Source organism: Thunnus thynnus, chromosome 19 (assembly GCF_963924715.1).
Source record: "Thunnus thynnus chromosome 19, fThuThy2.1, whole genome shotgun sequence".
NCBI classification, from domain to species: Eukaryota; Metazoa; Chordata; class Actinopteri; order Scombriformes; family Scombridae; genus Thunnus; species Thunnus thynnus.
This window is the reverse complement of record NC_089535.1, coordinates 22280765-22304152: the sequence shown is the minus strand read 5'-3', so window position 1 is coordinate 22304152 and position 23388 is coordinate 22280765. Positions and strand designations below refer to the sequence as shown.

Here is a 23388-nt window from a genome sequence, read left to right as displayed (position 1 = left end):
TTATCATCTCACATTATGTAAATTCTTCCGTCTCACAAGAGCATTAGCAGACATTACTCGTGTCTTTACTTTTGACCCCGCATGGTTGTAAAAGGTTCACTGTGTAGAGGAAATAATGGCAATGAAATACATAATGTCGGACTGTTTTTCCTGGTATTCCATCCATTTGATGGTGCCAACATGTCAATTCAAATCAAGATGATCACGTTGGAAGTTCACCATTTCTATTTTATCAAGAAAACAAAATCAACATGGGTGGTTTAAGTACTTTTATGCTTTCTTATGACTTTCTAGTCATTGCTTTACATTTTTTTCCCCCCTGAATAAAATCGTTGTTGAATATCCCCTGAACTAATCTGGGGACTATCTGCCTACCCATGTTCTACCCATGTGAGCTTATGTCCACAGAGACCCCATGGGCAGTTGACAGATGGCAAGGCACTGCTATACACAGATGCCCACCTCTTATCTCTAACATCTTTGCCAAGACAAAACACATGAAGCAGGCATGGAATCGAGCAGTTGGGGGAACAAAATCTGGGGAGAAACACAGAAGGAAGAAAGGCGCACACTTACACTACAAAGATAGAGTGTGTCTAATCAGCAAAATTTTGTATTTTCAGTGTTGTCATGTCTGGCACAGTAACATACAGCTAACAGTTATTCTCTGTGTTCAGGAATGTGTTATCCTGTTTATGCAGATGGATTTGCAACTAAAAAATATGAAAAATTACAAAGCCTCTGCTTTGAAATCTATAAAAAGATTAAAATGAGTAAAGATAAGAACTGTTGTTTCAAAGGTCAATACCAATGATTTTGCAACTTTTAGCTTCTTGATTACAAATCATGTATACTTGACACATTTTTCGGTCTGTTTTTGAATGTATGCTATACTATACAGTTTCAGAAGTCTTGGGTGGATAGGGGATGCAGAGGCAGGAGTTACTAGCTACAACTCCCTGGTTATTCATGATGCTACCCATGAATATAAATCTGCTGATACCTACATGAAGAGTAGTGCAACATATCAATTATCACTATATACAGCTGAGTTATTGGCAATAATAACAGCTTTTAAGTGGGTGGAGGAGAACAACACAATGTGATAATTGCCGTTGATCGCTTGCCAGTACTCTCAAGTATCAAGTCTGGAAAATCATTATGCAGATATGAAATTTTCCACATATTGTACATACTGCAAATTAGGGGTTTACAGTATGTTTGCATGTTCCATTAAGTAAAGCTGAAGATGAGACTTTTTATAAAAAGATATATTCCAAATGCAGAGCAATTATGCATGGACATCATTGAAGACATATGTGCAATATACAAAAGCATGTTGGAGGAATACAGGACAGCAATCAGGAGGAAGAAACCACCATTATCCATCTGACAACAGGACACAAAGGGCTCAGTAAAACACATGAAAAAAGAATCTGAGTATCTGTGCACTACTGAAATTTTGTTTATATGATGAGGAACAAAAGGAACTAGCATCAGCACTAAAGGAAGCAAAACAGAGAATTCATTTATTTTTATTTTATTATTTTATATATTACTCCACACTCCAGTCCAGCAGATGCTGGTAATTCACCTATAAGCTGGTTTGTCAAAATAAATCCAAAGAGAAAGACCAGTTTTCAATTTTTGGATATACTGGCCCAGTTCCAACATCTCCCCTCAGACCTTCAGCACTGACCCCGTCACAGGGTCAGTGCTGAAGGTTTGGAAATCATCTGAGACATCACTGTAAGTGTGTGCAGGAGGATTTGAGAGCTCCAAACTCGGAGGAATGGGTCAGCACTTTTTGGAATCATTTTACCTGAACAGAGACATTCTTGTGGACAGTAAAGTTTTGCTCTCATATTAGTTAAATTAACTGGAGTGTTCATTGTTTGCTGTTGATACGTAAAATAGAACAATTAGAGAAAATCAATATATTTGGTTTATAAATAACAGGAAAATGTCATCTTGCCAACTCTAGCATGTTTTCTTTTCCTCAATTCAACTTTCATTGCGGTATTAATGTCACAACACTATGCCTTGTGGGTGGACTTGTGGGAGGTGTGCAGAAAGGGCTAAAAAATCACAGTTCTGAGCTCTTTGAGGACAGCTCTAAGGCCTTACAGACTTAACAGGAGTGTGTGCCAAAGTCTGTGAGTGCATACTATTCAGGGTTTTCTTTCATTTCTGTATGGTATTAGAATTAACAATTCATTTTGTTACGGTATCCTTGCAAGATAAAGCGGTTTGAGCGCACTGGTTTGAAAAACCTGTACTTGATGACCTTTTCATAATAAAATAACTTGAATGTGGACTGGATGTTGTCCTTGATGGATTAAAAAACCCAAGCAAGTTTCAAGAGTCTGCAAATAGATGTTCATATTGTACACAAATTACTGGAAACCAATGGTTAGATAGATGATGGATATAGATAGCTAGAATGGCAGACTGAATTCTGAATATTTCAAAAACACAGCAGTATGGTTCACAAAATTGTGCACCAGAATGTAAAGTATGACATTTAAAGTAACTGAGCTAAAACATGCACAAGCAATGGTGCAGTCTTTTAATAGCATAGAATTCTACTCCTCTCCTTTATGGTTGACAAATAGACCTGTTTTGTCCTCTTTGTTTCACATGTTACAAGCACTTTAAATATGTCTAGCATCACGTACATCCAAGCCCAAATGCCTCAGCCCCAACCTTCGCTGCAGTGTGTGGAACGCAGCCCACCAGATTGGAACCCAGCTTGGGGTAAAGGTTAATGGAAGCGACCTGCAAAACAGAGATTTACAACTACCAAATCTGCTGTGGGAACCTTGGCATCATAACGGTCTTTGTACCAAAAACATGTTTTTTTAAGAAAAAAGAGGAACAAGGAAAAGTTTTATTTTCACATGGCTCAGTGTTCACTGTATAAGCTCTCCCTGGATATTTGCTCGATGATTCACATTCATAGGTGAACTCGAGAAACTCAGTGTCAGGTTGAAAATTGCCTTGAGGCAGGTTAAGATTATTCTGCCAGGCTTAAGATCAGAGGAAATGGAAAAAGAAAAGAACACTAGAGAGAACAAGTCCCAGTCTAATGTGAACATGGGAAGGACAGAACGGAGCTGTCTCTCACCCTGGAGATAGCCTGAAAATATCTTCTGTTGTCACAATCACTTAGACAGGACACATGCACCAGGGATGGCCGAACATTTACCTGTACAGTAAGGTCACTGAAGCATCCACAGCCAGTTTATCTGTCTTCATATTTTATCTCCAGTATCATTTTTTCTAACTTGTATCTCTATTATTCTCTCAAAATCCCAAGAAAAAAAACAAACATTTTAACCATTTAAAATGCTATCATATATTAAAGTGGTGCTTTGTCAGTGATAGTATGAAGGACAGATGGGCCAATGCACCTGTTTCTATTTGGTCACAAGCAGATTCACTTATGAGTTCATAAATAGCTTTTAGGCAATAACAATCACTTCTATTTTTGAATCACTGAGTCATGCATTCAGACATTTATTAGATTATTTAACATGCAGGTTATTCCTGTTATTCTCACACAAACACTCAGTACACACATTATTAAATGTATGAATACTGCATCTCCATATCATACTGTATGTTTAGAACTTATTGCTAATCTTTAAAAAAACAAACAAAAAAAAAACAACAAATACCAGGTGTCTTTGTAAGCATGTACAGTTCCACTTGATCTAATAATAGGCTCTGAGAGAGCTCAAAAAGCAGCACTATTGAAATCACCGAAGGCCTCAACGTTTGTGACCTGAAAAATTACTCAACATGTGAATGTTGCTGGGCAACAAACACAGTTCCGACCAGGGAAGAGTGTTTTGGAAAATATTACCTTTAAAACTACATTTTGTTCCAGGAGGACGCAATTACTCATGACAGTGACCAGCTACAGCCGGCTGCATATTATCAAAACAAAGAAAAACAATTTTACTTGTGCAGAGCATAAGAGATTTTTCATGTTCAAGGCTGCTAACATTTTTTTTCCAGCAAATGTTGAATAGTACCAAGTGACAGACACTTAAACCAACAAGCAGAGGCAATTCATCGGTGGAGTAAAAAGGTGAGGGTAAACTATACAGTTATATTTCTCGAGAAGAGAAATTACTGCTGTAGCCTGTGGGCTGGCACTGTCTGTATCTCCATAACTTCACAGGGTATTAATTGTTTCAGCGCCGTCAGCAGAATGGCCTCTGCTTGTTGAACCGAATCCAGAAGTAAAGTCATCAGCCAAATTGCATGGGAGCAGATACTGAGACTGAGCTACGACGCAAGATGGTGAATTTTAAGAGCAGCAGGAAGATGGTGTCGGAGAGTGTCTGGCTCCATTTTAAGTGGTGCTCTGAGTGAAGGTAACTAACATTGAGTTGATGAATGGGTGGAACACTAAATACTCAGTGGCTTGGTATCATGACAAATTGCTAATTTATCAGGACAGGATTACTGTAAAAAAAAAAAAAAAAAAAAAAAAAGATGTGATGGAATTGTCAATGGTGCAGCTGCCATTGACATTTGCATGACAGACGCTCTTACCAAGACTAATCTACAATGCTGCTCAGCATTCCTGAATAGGATATACCATCAGATCGAGTGAATAGCAGTATTTGATGGCAGTCATACCAGTGATTAGCTGAGCACACATGTGAGAGGTGCTGAAGGGAATAAACCTCTGTGCTAAATTAAAAAGCTTATCTGAGAGAGTTTCATTGAAATAGTCCTACTTTCACAATGAAAGACATACATCAGCCTACCCAGAATTTCACTTTACTTTGTTTAATTTCACAGAGGCTTCAAGAACCTAATGTGGAAAATGACAAATGATGTGAATGATGTGGTGGGAGTAAAATTTTAAGTACTATGATGAAAAACTACTTCATTGGTAGGAAAAGTTTTACATTCTACAGGCATTTTGCAGAAGTAAAAGCACAAAAGTATTTGCAGCAAAATAAGTATGTAAGTATAAGTAAAGCTTGGTGCCTTTAGAATATTAAATTATCATGTCAGTAAGTGACATTTTAATTTTGTAGTTGGACCAGATGGGACTGAGTTTGACTTTTTTCTTTTCTTTTCTTTTTTACTGTCTTGGAGTTAAGCCATGTATGATATATTTAGTGGACATACATATTTTAGTACATTTACCTCTTAACTGTAGAGTATAGAGAAGTATACAAAATGGAAATATCCAAGTTATGTACCCGCACCTCATAAGGTGTTTCATTAACAATCCATAAATTTGTTCGTTAAAATACTTTCATGTACTTTAAAGTTATTTATATAGGATATCTGGTGTGTTAGTATAAGGCCAACTTCATTCAAGTGACACAGAGAAAGGGGTAACATAGCTTCCCCGGTGCAGATGCAATACACATTAAAAATTCAGCTGCCCATTTCTTCCTTAAATACACCCAAGCTTTAAAAGGCAGCTGGGGGTTGGGGTGGGGGTGGAGGGTTCCTGAGCGGGAGGGCTGTCGATTAAGTACCATAGCATTACCGGTATGGGTTTGTGCAGAATGTTAAGTAGAATTCTTTTTATGACTCCTAGTTCAGTCGTTTCTCACACATGTTTACACAGAAATCAGGAATCAGTCCCTGGACAGTTCCAGGAATCAGTCCTCCTGTATGCAGCCACTCACATTGAACCATTTCAGCACCATGGTGAGCGACCTGCAGCAGTTTGTATTGGTTCACAGGCTGTGCTTACAGCTGCCTTTTCAATGGACCTCATTGTTACACACATACGGTGTGTTTGTGCAACAGTGTATGGGCTTTTAGTACATTAGCTTCTAACTGTACAACCTTTACCTTTCTCTCAACTAAATTCTAAGCTTTAGCCAAAAACCAAGTCTTAACCTTCAAACAACCCCAAAGATCGTCCAAAATGTCATCACTTTCCAAACATGTCCTCACTTTGAAGATCTAACACTCAAAATGATCCTCACAAAGACAGAAGAGCGCACACACACAGACGCGCGCGCACATAGACTGCAGAAAATACTATTTCATATTCAGGAAACCATAACTAATTAATTCCCTGTCATCTACAAATGCATATGTTGCATTCATTTAGTTGAACTGTGGTAACGATTCTTCAAAAAATGCATAATTTGCTTCATCGCAAGCAAAGACAGACGCGATTAAAATGCATGTTTGATTTAGGTTTCACTGTGATGACAGTTGGATTCATGCCCTTTTCATCTGTGACAACCTTCCTTAAAAAAATTGTGGCACCGTAACATGTAACTCACGATGCATCCTTGGACGAGCTCGTGGGTCGCAGTCTCACCAGAAGAGGGCATTCCGATTCTGCCTGACAAAGTTGCTTTGACATACAGACGTGATTAACGACAGCGTCATGCTGTATTTCAAACCAAGGAACAACGAGAATGAAAGGAACATTTGGACAAAAAGGTGGATTTTTGGATATTTGACTGTTCTGCGAGACTCGTTGACAGCGTTTCACAGAGACTTGTGGATAACCCACGGTTACTTTCCTCTGTGCGCCATGCGCGGATCAGACTGAGCAGCCTTTAGAATAGAGACGCCGGGGTTTACTTCGGAGAGGATTCTTTATAACGGCAGCTTGACTCCTTTGGAAAATTACGTCTTGTCTTTTTTGCATCATGTCAACGCATTTGTGAAGTTGTGTGACAGGATTTATGCAGAATCTCCATACGCATGTAAGACTGCCATGATTTACTTGGATGTGGCTTCGTTGTTGTCTGCGCCTACTGCAGTACTCTTGCTGGCTGTAACTTGAAAAAAAAGAGAACGATTCTTTTGCCACGAAAACATGGATAGGGAGTTCTGAAACCGGATTTTCTCCATTTTAATCTGGAGTTGGAAGTAAATGATAGCTTATTCGCCCCGGTTCAGTTGCACGGTTATAGATGCAGAACTAAACCGGATAGCACATCCAGGTCCGGGAGAGTAAAGGGCAGGTGCGCTTTGGAGTCGGCGGCTGCGCGGAGAGACCGGGCTAGTGGAATAGGACGGTACCTGTCTGTGGAGAGCGCGTCATGCGGACTCGGATGTCGCGCACTAGAAGCCAATAAAACCTGTAGGCTGGAGCTGACAGATACGCGGATATGGGTAAGTTCTGTTTATGTTACCGTCTTTTTTATAGCGTAGGTTATTGCAAAACATACTCCACTTGTCCTCCTTTTTCTCAATACACCACAACATGTCTTGACTCTTCCGAGCAGAATCTGGTCTGAATCAAATGTTTGCATCAAAAATGATCGTCTTTTCAAATGCACTGTTGTCATATATATTAAGGGTTTGGTGTCTTTTGTTAAGTGGTTCGGGAAGCTTGAGAAATGTGGCTGAAGCCTGTGCTGTAGCCTGTTAGTCGCAGAGCTGCAATGGGTTTTTCCTCCATTTCCTGGCAGTATGGCTTATGAGATACTAAGGATACTTATTTTGTATTTTTCAAGATTGTGCGCTTAAGGGTTTGGTCCAAAATCATGAGCAAAGCAAATAAGTGAGGACAACCCTTTTTTTTCTTGACTAGTTAGAGTGGCTGGCTCATTGACATGGACTGGAATTCTAATCACGGTAAATGTTGGAAGCCAGTCAACTTTATAAAGCGTGTCCCTGCATAATCATTGATTGTCCTTAATCGGTACACACGAGGGCTATTGTCCAGTTTCAGCCCGCTGCTAACACCTCCCCAAAACTCTCGTGGTTTGAAGGCACGAGTCGTGCAGGTTTTGCTTTGCAGATTGATTCTCATTCAAGATAGCCGAGGTATTCTGCACCTGCTATCATGAGAGACTCTCCAATCCAGCGTAAAACTGTGCGCCCATATATCAATGTTGTGTGTTTGTGTGCGTATGTGTGTGTGTGCGTGTGTGTGTTTAGTAATGCATAATTGGATTTCTGATACGTGCACGTGTCACCCCCATCCTATTCTCAGTTTTACGGAGAGAGATTTTACCATTTTGCCCCGTTCTGTTTTCCTCACGCGTGCGTACACACTCATAATCCACCCCCTACCACTTTCTTGGCTCTCCTTTCACTCCGTCCCTCTCTTGGTAATACACTTCTAACTGTGAGCAAAATACTACAAAAATTCCGCTGCTATTTTTTCACGATTTATAATTAGGGCTTGTTGTCTTTTTTTTTTTTTTTTGCATTCTCTTGGTCTGATGTTATTGTCTGAGTTAGCCTAATCTCATCAGCCATTCTTAACTAGCATACAGATGGCCAAGTTCACTAGTAGTGCTGTGCCATTAATTGTGAGGCTGCATGATATATCGACCCACAGTGGGTTACTGCACCGCATCAATATAAGCTACAACAGCACACAAAGCCATACTGTACAGGCTGTAGGAGCTCAGACACAATTTATGTGTACAGTGAAGCAACCATAGAAGTCCGGCTTATGGGCCTGTTTCTTATTTTAATGCATAGCATGTCAGAAAACCCTGCATACTTGTGGTGCAGTGATTTTGACAGTAGCTCATATAGGCAGGTGCACACACATGCCTGCAAACATATTTGTCTCCAGGTTCACATACCGACCCAGAATCTCAACTTTTGTCAACCATATATAGCTTCATGCTGTTGCCCACAATTATTTGATGATTACATGGTGCTGTAGTCTCAGTTATCCACCAATGTAGCTGACTGTGATGCTCTTCATTAACAGCATGCAATGCACTTAGGTTTCATGGACCATATCATTAGAGATCTACTTTGCAGGAAGAGAATGGTAGGGTAGGGATAGTAAAAAAAGCCACATCCAGAGATGTAGTTGCAGAGACTCAAATTACATTTCAAACATTTTCCCTACGTATAAAAAATGTTTTTGCTGTGAAAAAAAAGTATGACTAGCTGTCTGTCAAATAAAAAATGAAATAGATGCAATAGTTTGTTGATAAAAATGACATTCAGTTTGATACTGACCATACTCCCATGGCTAGTCTGCAAGTTCACAGTGATAGGCAACAGATGACCTTCTGCTGGCCCTACAGCATCCAACAGGCAGCATTCTTGAAATGTCAGGTGAAGGGAGCAGATCAACGGGCCCTTTGAGGGTGATGTCTGTGAATATGTTATTTACATTTGCTTATTTTTAAAGTAGAAAATCAATAGCTTGTGAAGCACCTCGGATCCAGCATCCATTATCTACAGAATACCTTCTTATCCTGTGCAGGGTTGCAGAGAGCTGGATGCATTGAGCAAGAAGCAGAGTACACAATGGGCAGATTTGATAGTAACACTTGGCATGCCTACTAAAATAATCTAATTCAGCATTTCTGTACAATGGACCCAGTCAAAGAAAATCAGCAAAATGTTTTCCAATTATTCAACAAATCAAAATTTAGCATGAAAGAGGGAGAAGAATGAAGAGGAAGTACCACAAGTGAGCACACTGTAGTTCAGTCTGATAGGTTAAGGGGATGGCCCTCAGAACAGCTGATATACAAAGCTTCAAAAATGTGCTATTGATGCTAGAGTACTACCCTGCAATACTCAATATTTGTACTTCTATATCTTTCAGGGCCCACACAGATATAATGCATCCTATTGGTGTTTTTAGTGTTGTGTGTTAAGTGCATCCTTTCGTCTGTTTATGTTGCTTACTGACCAACACATTCACATCACTATGGATTAATTGGGTGAATTTGACCAGGAATGCTGGTCTTTTGCTGGATATCTAAGCTGTTATGACATGGTAGAAGAAATGAAGCACAACCTGAACAGTGTCATGAGATTAAAACTCAGTTTGAGTATCTAGAAGATAATTTCCATCAGCAATGTTTAATTTAGAAGCAATTATGAACAGGAGGAAAGCTATTTCCTAGTTAGTCAAGTTTACTTTACCTGAACATTTATCATATATTCTCAAAATAGGTTTGTATCCACAAAAATTTCAGTTTCAGAAATTTGGAAGCTTTAGCAATAAGTTGTAATGTTACAGTAATCACAATGAAAAGTATGTGAGCTCAAAGAGCTCAGAGTTCTGATAGGGCCAGAGACTTAGTCCACTGCAGCACAGTGATGGATGACAGCTGATTGGTTATTCTCCATCACTCCACCTGTCTAGAAATGTTGACACCAAGGGAAATCAGGAATCAGACTAGGGGTACAAGGCACCTGATTATGTTTTAAAATGGGGAGCAAACTTGGAAAGATACATAATTGGCAGGCGGGTCTGGGTGTCCAAAAATTGTAATTTAAAACAAATTTCCTGCATTTCTACATCACCTAACCTCTTGGATTAAGTCAAGAAACAGCCACCTGCACCAAAGATTAGTTAGATTGAGGCTGCTATGAAAACCAAGAATGCAACAAGAACTGTATATAATTGGGAATCGCAAGAAAGTTTTAGAGCAACAGAGACACAGAGCATCCCTGTAACCATAGTAAGTCAGTCTCACTCCTGTTTGCGCACACACGGTGTGAGAGGAGCGGGAGAGACACTGTGCTGCTGCCAGAAGAGCTGCTGACTGAGTTTAGTCTTCTGAGCAGCATACATGGGAATAAATTACAATATAATAGATTTGATCATCTGTGTATATTTCTCGCTTTTCCCCTAAGTAACTTGCTGTGGTTGCACTGTGCTGCTCTGTCTTTTCTGTCTGTGCGCTGTCAGTGTCCTCTTTTCACGCTGCAATGTTATCAATTATGAATTTGTTTTTCGCTGTGTGAGAAAATGGACTTATGGCATGAGAGCGTGTGAAAAGTCAATTGTGTGAGTCTCACGGTCAATGCGTGAGAGTTGTCAGCCCTGTTAATAGCCACGTTACACTTAAAAAAGCTGACTCTGATTTGGCTCCTTCGCGAAGAGCTGAATCTTATCTGATCAGCAAGCTAACATTAGGTGGGCCGGCCAGCAAAATTAGTTAACGTTGAAAATGGCAACAGCACAGTCCTACTTTTAGCTAATTTAAAGTTTGGCTGGAATCTTTTCCTATGTTCTATTTTCAGTCATGATTGCAGTTAAGTTAAATGGCATTTTTCTCACCTTTGTAAACAGTCAGACTCCTGTGTGGATTGACAGACTGTGATTGACAGTCAAAGCATGCTGTGGCAAACAATCAGCGACAGGTTTGACTGAAACAACTCAAAAGGGTTGTCCAAAAATGTGTGATTTTTTTATTACCTGCTTTTGTCAGTTGCTGAAAATAGTAAAATGAAAATGAATATAGGCTGCTTGAATATAATCGCCTGATTGTGGGGACTGTATGATGATAAGTTTACTGTATTTTTAAAAAGACAAGATGCGGGGTAGCAAAACCATAACTCCGCTTCCCCTAATTGAATAATGAGGATATATATAATAATGGGGAAATGTATATATATATGTGTGTGTGTGTGTGTGTGTTTTAGAGAGTGTGCGTGTGTGTTTGTATGCGCACAGTATTCATGACGATACACATGCAGTGCTTTTCTATACTCTACCTAATCAGTGCTACAAATACAATGTTTTCCAACCACTGCTGAAATGGGTCTAACTTGGCAGGCCTTGCTATCATCTCAAAGATAATTGGAGACTAATAGGATGGCTTAGGCTGGTCTGGGGACGTCCTTCCCTATGTGTTAGGCTGCTGTCCAGCGTCTTTGTGCAGTCAAGGCTGAAGCTGCTTGCAGTTTTGTCAATGACAGGCAGCAAATAGCAATGAGCCACTTGTGTGCACTCAAAGTGCACCAGTTAGCGAGTCCATTTGCCAAGTTATTAAGCTACATTTGGTTTTATTTTAGGTCAGCAGTAAAGTGCACTTACTCTCTCTATGTGTTAAGGTTGAGAGGCAGAAATAGCTATCTTCTCATGCTGAGGACAGCAGGACTGTCTGCTACATAACTAAGCATTACGCACACACCTTTAGACAAACTTTAGCTTTGACTTATCCATCCATATTAGAGTCAGGCAGATAACTACAGAGGGTGACGAAGAAAAATGAGAAGCATAGATCTATATATTACCATACTGAACACTAAAATGTAAGTAAGACAAATGTTCGCCTTAAAAGCTGTGTCTGAAAGCAAGCAAGCAAGAAAGACAGACGGTTGGGGAGTGAAAATGGAAAACAACCAGGGAAGTGTAAGGGTTTAAGAGATGGTTTTGACCACATGCATAAAAATAGTCTTCAACAGGGTTCAAGGACGTGCATTACTAGCATATTTTCAATAGGTTGGAGAACGAAACAAAGGAGAAATTGTTCATCTAAGTAGATACGGCAGAAGAACAGTAATGGTGAGAGGTACATCAGGTAAGAGGTAATAGAGACACAAACCCCATGAGTGACACCTTAGAGGGTGACTTGTGCTCCTTTGTGAATAAGATTAGAGGAGTAGTGGGGAAGGAGATGGCTTACAGAAGCATTAGCGCACAGAGCGCTCATTAAACCACATACAGTGTCAGTAAGGGGAGAGAGGTGTCTTGTGAGGCAGGCTCAAACTGAAAGACATGGCAGAGTCACTTCTAATAAAGCAAGCCTATTATGTGCATGTGAAATAAAAGCAAAGGGGGGTTATTTCTGCACTCTCCTGGGATATGAGTGAAACATGAAATTTAGAAAACACGCATTCAAGTTTAACAGCCTACACATTTTGTTCCCCAGTCAAAAGTATTTATTAAAATTACTTTAAATGCACATGGGACATTACACATGGGTATTGTTCTATATCAGTATTGTGCTGTCTCTACCTGTTTTTCATTGTAAGCCTTTGAGACACGGAGAGTATGGCAAATTAGTTAAAGTTACATTCGCAAACACAAGAAGAACAAATTGGGTACACTCAGAAATACTGCATCCTGTGATCCCCATCTTTGTTGCTGCAATATTTATATGAAAGTATCACAGTTGTGGGATCCAAGATGGAGAAACATGATTGATGTATCTGCTGGTATAATCAATAGCCAGCACAAATTATCTGTACAGTTCCATGGTTCCTTCCATCTGTAACGAATGATGAAAGATTCTTTTGAAAACAAACAGTAAGTGTGTGCCTCTCTCCATCACACTCTTAGACACACGCAAAAACACACATACAATACCCATATGGGATCAGCAGATGCTTGGCAAGGAGCGAAATAGCTATGTTAGATAGCATATGCTGTATGATGCCTCTCAGCCACTCTATGTCAGGGAATTATTTCTGACAAATCCTGCAAAGATTACGGAGAAAATAGAAAATTGAAATAATGCTTATTGCTTAAACTGCATCACAAGTATCTTTAAAGCCTGCAGATTCCATGTTTTTGCTCAAGTTCAGCATCCATTACATAGCACATTCATTCAAGTTGGCAAATTCAAAAGTACCTGCCAACACATCGTACATTTTGTAAGCTAGTTAAAGTATGGACAACTTATATCCTGACATATTAATCATATCTCACTTTGATAATGGCAATAAAGTCTGTACTTGATGATATTGTCTTGAGAAACACACAAAAGCAGTGAATACCCCCATACCACCTCCTCAAGGGGAAATCAATGTATCTTAATGACAGATCATTAGTGGCTCTGTAAAGGGGAACGATTTTAATGGAAACAACTCTGTCTCACCTCAGAACAAGGAGTGATGACCACTTTTCTTCAATTTTCTAAAGGTATTTGAAACAGAGCATCAACCCCCCGAAAAATAAGAAATTTGCATTATGAATATGTTGTCATTCTCCAATGTTGCTATTTCCATCATTTAACAGAAACATTTGGTATCCAGGTAGTTATGTAATTCCATAGGATTTGTAGTATTTTTTTTTTTATTTGAACTTGTGGAATGCAGAAGCGATGATTCATGCTGAACTTGTACTGTTTTGGTTTGGTTAAACATGAAATGGCTAGAGTCTAAATTGAAACGCCTCCGGGACTGTATACACAACCATCAGCTCTTGAATGTTAATTTGCTCTGTACAAACTGCCTTTCATAACTTATCTGCTTCTACCATTGGTGCAATGATGGCTCATGGAATGACTGAATGCAAATACAGATAAAGATGTGACTGAGTTGCTTTGCTGTAACATTGTTTGTCAGTGTGTATTCATTGTAAACATATAGTGCAAATGGCATCAATCCAAGCAGCCAAGACCATGTAGTTTGGGGGTTTACATCAGGACTAGAAATAATCAAGAAAAGTTCACAATCAGTTCTAAAAATTGAGGAACTAATAAAAGGTACTCACAGAGCTTTAAAGGTAAGACAAAAATGCAGCAGTAGAGGGAAAATTTCACATTTCACAGTTCACATGTAAGTCTCAAATGCTTTCAACTCGGGTTTCCCAAATTGCAGTGATTAAATAATGTTGAGCTACTAGTCATGAACTTTAACTTAGAGTTCTAAACAAGTCATGCTGCACTCTCGGTGATATTACTGTCACTGTCATGTGGAACAAATTGGTGTCAGACAAGCTGCTTTCCCTATGGATTGCCCACCAGATATCTGACCATAAGATTCACCACAAAGTAGGCTACACAAAAGATTATTGTCTCTTTCTCCTTACTAAGGCATAACACACATAATACTTACTGGGCTGTCATTTTGTCCTCTGGATTCAGATTTTCAAACTTGAGAATCATGATGTCTGTTCTGTAAATATTAAATATCTTCTAAGCTATTTATCAAAACTAATGTGAAACTACAGTTGCAGAATCCTGTTCAATTTTACCTTTATTAACACTAGACTATATTTAATCTTGATTACATTCGGGAGCCTAAGGGAGTAATGGTATCATTTATATCCACATGCTGTTTTCTAGATGTTTTCCAGAATTGAATCTCACTGCACAAACTAAGCGCATAAGATGTACTTTGGCTGATACAGATGGGACTTGTCTTTACATCTATGAGACGAAGGAAGCATCACTCTTTATTTGGCTGCACTTCCATTGCTACAACCTACATAGAAGTCTCACTGTGTGTTGCAGGTATATCTAGATGCCGACAGGTTGGAGGGCATGAGGGCTGATGAATTATTGTGAAGTGAATTCTCCTCACAAATTGTACAATGTGATATGGACATATGTTTAGGCGTGCTGTAAGGATGGTATACATAGGTCAGTATGAGGAAGAGAGGTTAGCAATGGATGTGACAACCTTGGAGACTGAAAATGAAAAGTGCACCTTACATCATGGCTGTGTGAGTTGAGTTAAGGGAGTGAGTAAAAAAATATGGATCTGAAAGGGCATAATATATCTGGACACCTAATGGATGAATCTGACAGCTTTGGATATAGGCAAAGGGAAGGGACCTGGTGTGAAGGGCGGACAAGGAAGGTATAGGAAAGACCTGAAATCTGGAAATTGCATGGAGGGATATGAGTCTGAATTTGAATGATGGTAGAAGGAGCAACTACTAAACTACTGCAGTGGTAAAGGAGAGATCTCTGATATCTCTCAAAGGGGGGTGAAAGTCAAACCATTTTTGAAGATGAAAAAAAAGGAAAGGCGTGAAGACAGGTCTTGCTTTTAATGGTCTGTCATCTCCACATCAATTATGAGTGTGGAAATATCTTCCCTCCTTAGGATATAACAGCAGTTGTTTATAATTTCCTTTACTTTCACAGCTCAGTGTTATGTTGTTTGGTGACTTTGCTTCTGAGCTTTTTATGTTTTATGACAAAGAGGTTAGTGTACTTCCCATTCAGATGCAAACACATTAATCACTATACTGAATATGAGCTAACAAACACAAAAGTGTACAATTTTTGCTGTAGCATTATTACCTGATAATAAGAAGAAAACCATTCAAATGTAGAAGCACAGATACATGCTAGCGTCAGGATACCTCTTCAGGAGTTGTAAGCAAAACTGCCAAGATTGCGAGGCCACATCTTTTCTTGGGCAATAAGTCAGGTCTAAGGTGTATAAATATGTTTATCTTAAGAAAAAAAAAATCTTTAAGGCATATAGATTGTTGGACACCATACTTCCCAGTACTGGAAACTAGGAAAAAATAATCCATTCAATGTGTAGCATGCATTTGTCTACCAAACGAAAATTATAAATGGCCTTTGCTTTTGGAGTTTGTAATAAGCTCATCTGCTTAAAGCTTTTCTCTTTTCTCTTTTCTCCCTTTTCACCTCCCTATAGGCTCTGCTCTGCGGCGTCGCTGGCTAGTGGTCCAACTCCTGATGCAGGTGTGGCTGGCGGCAAATCCATCTCTGAGTGAGCGCCCATGCCCCAAGAGCTGTCGCTGTGATGGAAAAATTGTCTACTGTGAGTCAAGCGCCTTTCGTGATGTCCCCAAGAACCTTTCAGGAGGATGTGAAGGCCTGTCTTTACGGTACAACAGCCTGGCCAGTCTTCGTGCAGGCCAGTTTGTTGGCCTCAACCACCTCATCTGGCTCTACCTGGACCACAATTACATTGCATCTGTGGATGGAATGGCCTTCCAGGGCGTTCGCAGGCTCAAAGAGCTAATCCTGAGCTCCAACAAGATCACATCACTCCACAACACCACATTCCACCCAGTCCCTAATTTGCGTAATCTGGACCTGTCGTACAACAAACTGCAAGCCTTGCAGCCTGGGCAGTTCCAGGGCCTACGGAAGCTTCTGAGCCTTCACATACGCTCAAACTCTCTAAAAACCATCCCAGTCCGTCTGTTCCAAGACTGCAGAAATCTTGAGTTCTTGGATCTGGGTTACAACCGCCTGCGCAGTATCACTCGGAATGCTTTTTCAGGCCTAGTCAAGCTCACTGAGCTGCATCTGGAGCATAACCAGTTCTCAAAGATCAATTTCTCTCACTTTCCTCGCCTCTACAATCTGCGGGCACTTTACCTGCAGTGGAATCGCATTCGCTCAATGAGCCAGGGCCTGACCTGGACCTGGGCCTCCATCCAGAAACTGGATCTGTCTGGGAATGATCTGACCGAAGTAGATGCTGTAGTTTACCAATGCCTGCCCAACCTGCAGACCCTGAATCTGGACTCCAACAAGCTGACCAATGTCTCCCAGGAGGTGGTGGATGCCTGGATCTCTTTGACTACGATTAGCTTAGCTGGGAATGTATGGGACTGTGGCCCTGCCATCTGTCCTCTGGTGGCCTGGTTGAGAAACTTCAGAGGGGCAAAGGAGACGGCCATGATCTGTGCATCCCCAAAGAAAGCCCAGGGTGAGAAAGTGATGGATGCTGTTGAAGCTTTTGGTGTTTGTCAGTCAAACCAAGCAACAACGCTCACTGTGAGTATTCCTCCAACTCCATCCAGTGCCCCTGTGCAGACTGAACATCTGGCTTCACCTACTGGTTCTGACAAGAGAGGAGAGGGCTCTGTCAGAGGCCCCACTTCATCAGCTGTTACCCCACCTGTGGCACTTCCCCCAGAGCAGGACTTGGAGCCTGTGTCCTTCCATAAGATTGTGGCTGGAAGCGTTGCCCTTTTTCTATCTGTTGCGATGATCCTGTTGGTAATCTACGTGTCTTGGAAGCGCTATCCTAGCAGTGTCAAGCAGCTGCAGGAGCATTCGGCAGCAGCCCGCAAACGCCGCAAGAAATCTAGAGAGACGGAGCGCACCCTGAGCTCTCCTCTGCAGGAGTACTATGTGGACTACAAGCCCACCAATTCTGAGGCCATGGATGTGCTTGTAAATGGGACCGGACCCTGCACCTATACCATCTCAGGCTCCAGAGAATGCGAGGTATGACCCACACCACCGCCACTCCTCCTAAACAAAACTCTGTCCACAGCAAGGCGACCAGAGGTAATTATTTACACTGCTTTGATAGATGATAAATCTGCTACTTGATTACTTAGCCTCACACAGCAGGTTAAGAAAATACTGTGTGCCCAAGGATTATCATTGAATGGAGCAGAGGTGTTTTTTGCACCACTTTGTGTATAACAAGATATCTCTTGTTTTCAGATGGGTCTTTGTATATTCGCTTAAACCTTAATCTCTGCTGAGATGCAAATGTTTGTTTTGCCTCAGAATTGTACAGAAATACAGATAAATGAGACTGATTACATTTCCTATTCTGCATAATCTTAAACTTAAGCTATGTTGTTTGTGATAAGACATTTGTGCTTGTTTAGGTACTCATGCTTTTTTTGCTTGCATATCACAGGCTTTGTGCTTGCTCTACTGCTATTCAGTTTTTGATGAGCGGTATTGTGTAGGGAGAATAGCTGAATGGTGGGAAGATTCACTCCTGGACACTAGATGTGAATGCTAATAGAGAGTCTTGTCACTGAATAGAGCATCCCCTGAGATGATGACTTCACACTTTTCTTGACATAGCTATGACTCAAGATAGTTGTTGTAAAATACTTTATGCTTCTAGTCCCCCAACAGTACTTGATGCCTGAATTTTTCCCTCCCTTCCTCTTCCCTTCCTCCATACTGACTTGCTACAAGTTACTCACTTGTTTACTCACTGGCCTAATTGATTAGTCACACATAAAAAGAAATGTATACTTTCCCAAACCCATCCACACTTTCATTCACACAAGGATAGAAAAAATAAAAAATAAACACATTTTGTGACATGCACACACACACACACACACACACACACACACACACACAGAAATAACTAGTGTTTGATAGTCCCGAAAGGAGTGGGAATCCTTTGAAATCTTTTGTACACAGACAAGTGAATTTCTTCAAAACAGTATTTACAGAGTACAGCAATGTGGGAATACCACTTTTCTCCCCTTGCTTTCAGCAGCTACACTCTAGTATACCTGACATATTGTGTGCCATTGTTGGTTAAACCTTTTTTTTCTATTGCAGAGTTTCTCCAAATTTTCCAAGCTAAAGCTAAGCAAGAGTTCTGTAGAAATGTATTCCTTATCACTGCTTAACTGGCCAAAATGTAACAGGGGGCTATAGATCATTTAAGCCTACCTGGATGATCAGGTAGCCCACTCTGTGCAGCTGTAACCCTACAGGCGTAAAGCATATCTTGGTTGAGCTCTCTGTGTATTTTCACACTACCAGCCCACTCATACTCAGTCTAATTCCTAGATTTTCTCAGCATTTCAGTGGCATGAATTTCTGTCAGTTCTCTCTGGAGGAATGACTATAAATGCAGAGGTTTAAACAGCAAAAGGAGGAGAGGGCTTGATCCTTCCCATTCTTTTCCATTTCTTTTACTGACCGTCTAGCTTTCCTGGAGGCAGGTCACTTGGTAATATTTAATACTCGCAGGGTGCTCACACTGGGTTGATTTTAAAGAGGAACCACAAATCATAGCTGCCATTTTGTTGTTTTTTATCCCCTGCCCTCCACCATATAGGCGTTGAGTGCCTCCTTTCAGCCTACAGTGCTGCTTTATGTTTATTGTGAAATTTTAAATGTAATACTCCATTGAAACTGATGTTGACGGGGTGTGACGGGGTGGAAAAGCAGAAGATGTTCCAGTTAAAGATTTTCAGCGACTGTATGTTATTATATGCCATGCCAAGCAACCTCCATTTAAATGATGCTCTTTTCACATGACCTCTTTCGACACATCTTTTATGGCTTCAACCCAACATGCTATGCCAACAAAATGTGTGCAAAGACAGTATCAGTACAGTATGATCTTGTGCCAGTCATGTGCACAGAATGTACTGAGGCTGGATATGATAACTCTTATAAATCCAGCACAAGAACATCACGAATATGCCTCAAAATATTGTAGAGATATATTGATGCACACCTAACAAAGTTTTTGAGTTATAAGCTTCACAAAGGTAATATTTGTTGCATAGGTGTTTTGGAATTCATTAGACTATACAGGTGTTCATGTTCTTGTGGCCTCCCCCGTGGCCACCCCCTATAATTCGTATAATTGATGAGGTAGTTAATTTGCAAAGTACACAGTCAGAGACAGCTGCCCATGGGAATAATATCAATATGAAACAGGCATAACAATAATGACAATAAAGACAAACTTTAAAGGGAGGTTCAATATGGATCCCTTGACCCCTTACAGATCATTGCAAAAGAAAAAAAAAGTTTCAGGAGTCAACTTTTATATTATATATTATTTTTATTTATACTATTTATATTGCCCAAAATCACAAATTTGTCTTAGGGCTTAGACTTAGCTCACACCCAGCTGTGTGCTGGACCTTCATAATTTTCATCTGAGCACTGCGATGCCATATGATACTATGTTTGCTGTGGAATTGTTAATGTCAGCAGTAATATAATGTAGGACAAACAATGAAAGGCTATTGCACTGAGGATCAGGAGGAATTAACAGTGCTAGGGAGGAGGTGATACTGTCACTAGGTGAAGGCAAAAAACAAACAAAAAAACCCAAAACAAAACAAAACAAAACAAAAAAACTTCCAGCATGTCACATTACAAGGGATAAAAAGGCTTGGATTGTCATTCCCAGGATTTTGTTTCCAATGCCCCATGCCAGTTGGACTATTAACAGATTCACATTGTACAGTCTAGGGAGGCCCTTAGATATGTTACCTATGAAAGGTGCCACCCCCTCTCTACTTTAAGGGACCCCACACAAAATACCTCACAGCCTCTCCATCAGTGTTACCTAGAAGTGGGCTTGCTGTTTACTATTGAAGTCACTGCATCTATCATTAGCCTTTTTATCTTGACTTGATTGAACTTGGCAATTTAGCTGACTCTTTCATCCTGTAAGCCAACTACAGCAGGAATTAACCCATACTGAGAGAGGCAAGAGCCAAATCAACATTACGGAGCCAGTGGAGCGTAAAAACTTGAAATAATAAAGGGCACTGGAAATATTTGTGATTCGTTAACAAGCAAGCATAAGAAGGAAATGCTGACAAAGAATTAGGAATAAGAAGAAAAGTAATGAGTTTTTATTCTTTTATAATTTAGAGTGAAACAGGAATAGATTAAGAACAAAATGAATAAAGGAGAATGGTAAAGGAGAGAGTGAAGTGAACCATTCATGAAACAAAGGCCAACATTACACAAAACAACAAACAAACATGGTAGCAACATTGTATAGGTTCCAATATACATTTTTTTAAAATATATATTATATTCATTATAGTGAACAGCAGTTTGATCATGTGATCTTCAACAGGTTCACCATTTCTGATATTTTCCACCCACCTCAATAAGTTAATAGGTTAAGAGAGGGGACACACTCCTGCCTTACACAGGTGATGCCAATCTGGCTATTAGCTGAACAAATTAACAATATGTTACTGCATTAGGTCTTTTGTAACTTTACTTGAGCCTACTGGTCAACATCCTAACCCTTTTCTGTTAAATGTAAGAAAAATATAGGAAATCCTCAAGTTAATGTATTGACTTAGTATACTAAGAAAAGTGTATTGATTTATGATATATTTAGATTGAAGATGGAGATTTAATCCAGTTGGAATTCCTATGTAAACTAGAAAAAGAGCATATGTGAGAAGCACAGTAGCAGATGTAGCAGTATATGCTCCCAGGTGTGGTTATACTATTATGTGGTTATAGTTTCCATAGGCTGATTTTCTGTTCTTTTTTAAAGGTGTACTCTATCCCTCTTTCCCCTTCTTTCTGTAATTTTCTAATTACCTCAGTATACATGTAGGGGATTGTTTTTGTCAACATTATTACTTCTTGGCCTCAGGTTTCTTACAGAACAATCTGCATAGTTATAGTCATATTATGAAGCCATATTGCATGGAAATCGTTTATGTAAACATATGGAGGAAACTGAGTGAAGGCATAGCACTCTGTTACTTTTTGTCACATTAGGAGCTCCACTTCCACAAGCTTCTTTTTTTCATCCCTGCACTCTCCTCCATTTTGTTTCTTGAGATATCCTTGAAAATGCATTCTCTCCAGGCTTATCTGTACCTCTGTCTCATCTTAAAACATTGCAGAGGGGAGACAGGAACTATCAGTCAGCAGTCCACAAAGTCCTGAGTTCATCTCAGAATGTGCTCCGATCTTGTTTCTACATTTTGTTGCTCTCGCATAGACATAAATCACTCGGCAGAACACGGCAGCACCTGCTGCACTCTCCCCCACCTCGCAACCACAGTGCCTCTCCTCAGGCTCGAGGCCATAGCAGCTCAGATCTGTTCATCTCTCCTGAGTGGGAATTGCTTATTCCTCCGGTGTCACTCTTACCGTTTCTCTCATTTGGATTCGGTTCCATCAATATAACTCACCTTGGCCCTCTTCACATGATTGCTTTATCAGCCCCCAGGTCCACTTGACATGGATGTGAGTTTGGCAGCCTTTTAGTGAATTGCCTGAAGATGGTGCACCCCTCATTTTCCTACGTCACTTCAACCTTTCCATAGAGAGGATTATTTCTATCATTTGGTTTCTATCTTCCTTTGATATCTTCTTTTCTATCTATACTGATGTGGACAGTGAACTTGCCCTGTTTGTGCCACCCACACCTTTTCATGTCTCAGAGCATCATTTGGCATCGTTTGCCATTTTTTTTAACCCATCTTGTAACCTGGCCACACTACATGGTAATATTTGTGTTTTTTCAACTTCCTTTCTTCCTCCTCTCCCTGTCATGTCCTTTCACTTTATACAATTTCCATCTGTGTCTATCATGTCTATCAAGCCTATCATATCCCTTTGACCTCTTTCATCTTCCATCCAGATCTGCTCCATTGTTGCATCCTGCCCTTTGGCTGGCTGAACCCAGTTGAACTAAGCATACATCGCCTTTTGCAGCTGACACAGAGTGTCTCAAATCTTATATTTTGATTAGGATTTTGATGATGCACCAGGCCTGCTCTGCCAACTACCAAGTAGTGCTCTCATTAATTCATTCACCACCATCTTACCTTATCAAACTAACTTAATGTCCTCCTTTTCTTAAAGTCCTGAAACTTACTTCTGCCAGTAGGACTGCTATATGCCCTCTTGACTTTACCTCCTCATCCCTTCTTCTGATACTGCTGCTGACCTTTTCCAAACTACAATCATCCGCTTACTATAATGTCACACTGCATATGGCTTCCTTTGAAATAAGTAATGCTGTTTCTATTTTTAAGGCACCCTGACTCATCTGATGCTAAAAACTAGACAATTACTGTACAGTATGTTGCACCTACTTCCCTTGAATGTACTGCCCTTTCATAAAGTTTCTGAATAGGTCTTACACAGCACCTTGCTGAGGTTGTTGTTATTGCTGTCACTATAATAACTCACCACAGTGTAGAGAGAAATTAATCAAATTCTTTGCACCTGTCTGCTGGCTTTAATGCTGTAAATCTTAAAATGTTCGTTGCAAAGCTTGCTGAGTTGATTTCACTCTTTCAGGAATTTCACTTGAAAATGTCTTACATACAGTATTATCTGTTGAAGCAGATTTATTGTCTAGTTAAAATAGATTAATCACTTAGTTGATCGACAGAAGAATTTCTACAATAGATTAATCTTTTAAGCCATTTATCAAGAACAAATGCTCCAGCCCAGACAAAAATTATTTCTGAAAAGCAGTTCCACCTTG

At 40.0% G+C, this 23388-nt stretch overlaps 1 protein-coding gene across 1 annotated transcript in view; it reads left to right on the top strand.

Moving 5' to 3' along the window:
• Positions 1 to 6366: 6366 nt before the first annotated feature.
• Positions 6367 to 23388, top strand: part of LOC137170989 (leucine-rich repeat transmembrane neuronal protein 4) — a 105594-nt gene continuing 88572 nt past the window's right edge. The window contains exons 1-2 of the mRNA XM_067574698.1: positions 6367 to 7122; positions 16075 to 17624. Coding sequence (XP_067430799.1) covers positions 7119 to 7122; positions 16075 to 17624 — 1554 coding nt within the window. The 5' untranslated portion in view covers positions 6367 to 7118. The remainder of the gene's footprint in view (positions 7123 to 16074; positions 17625 to 23388) is intronic.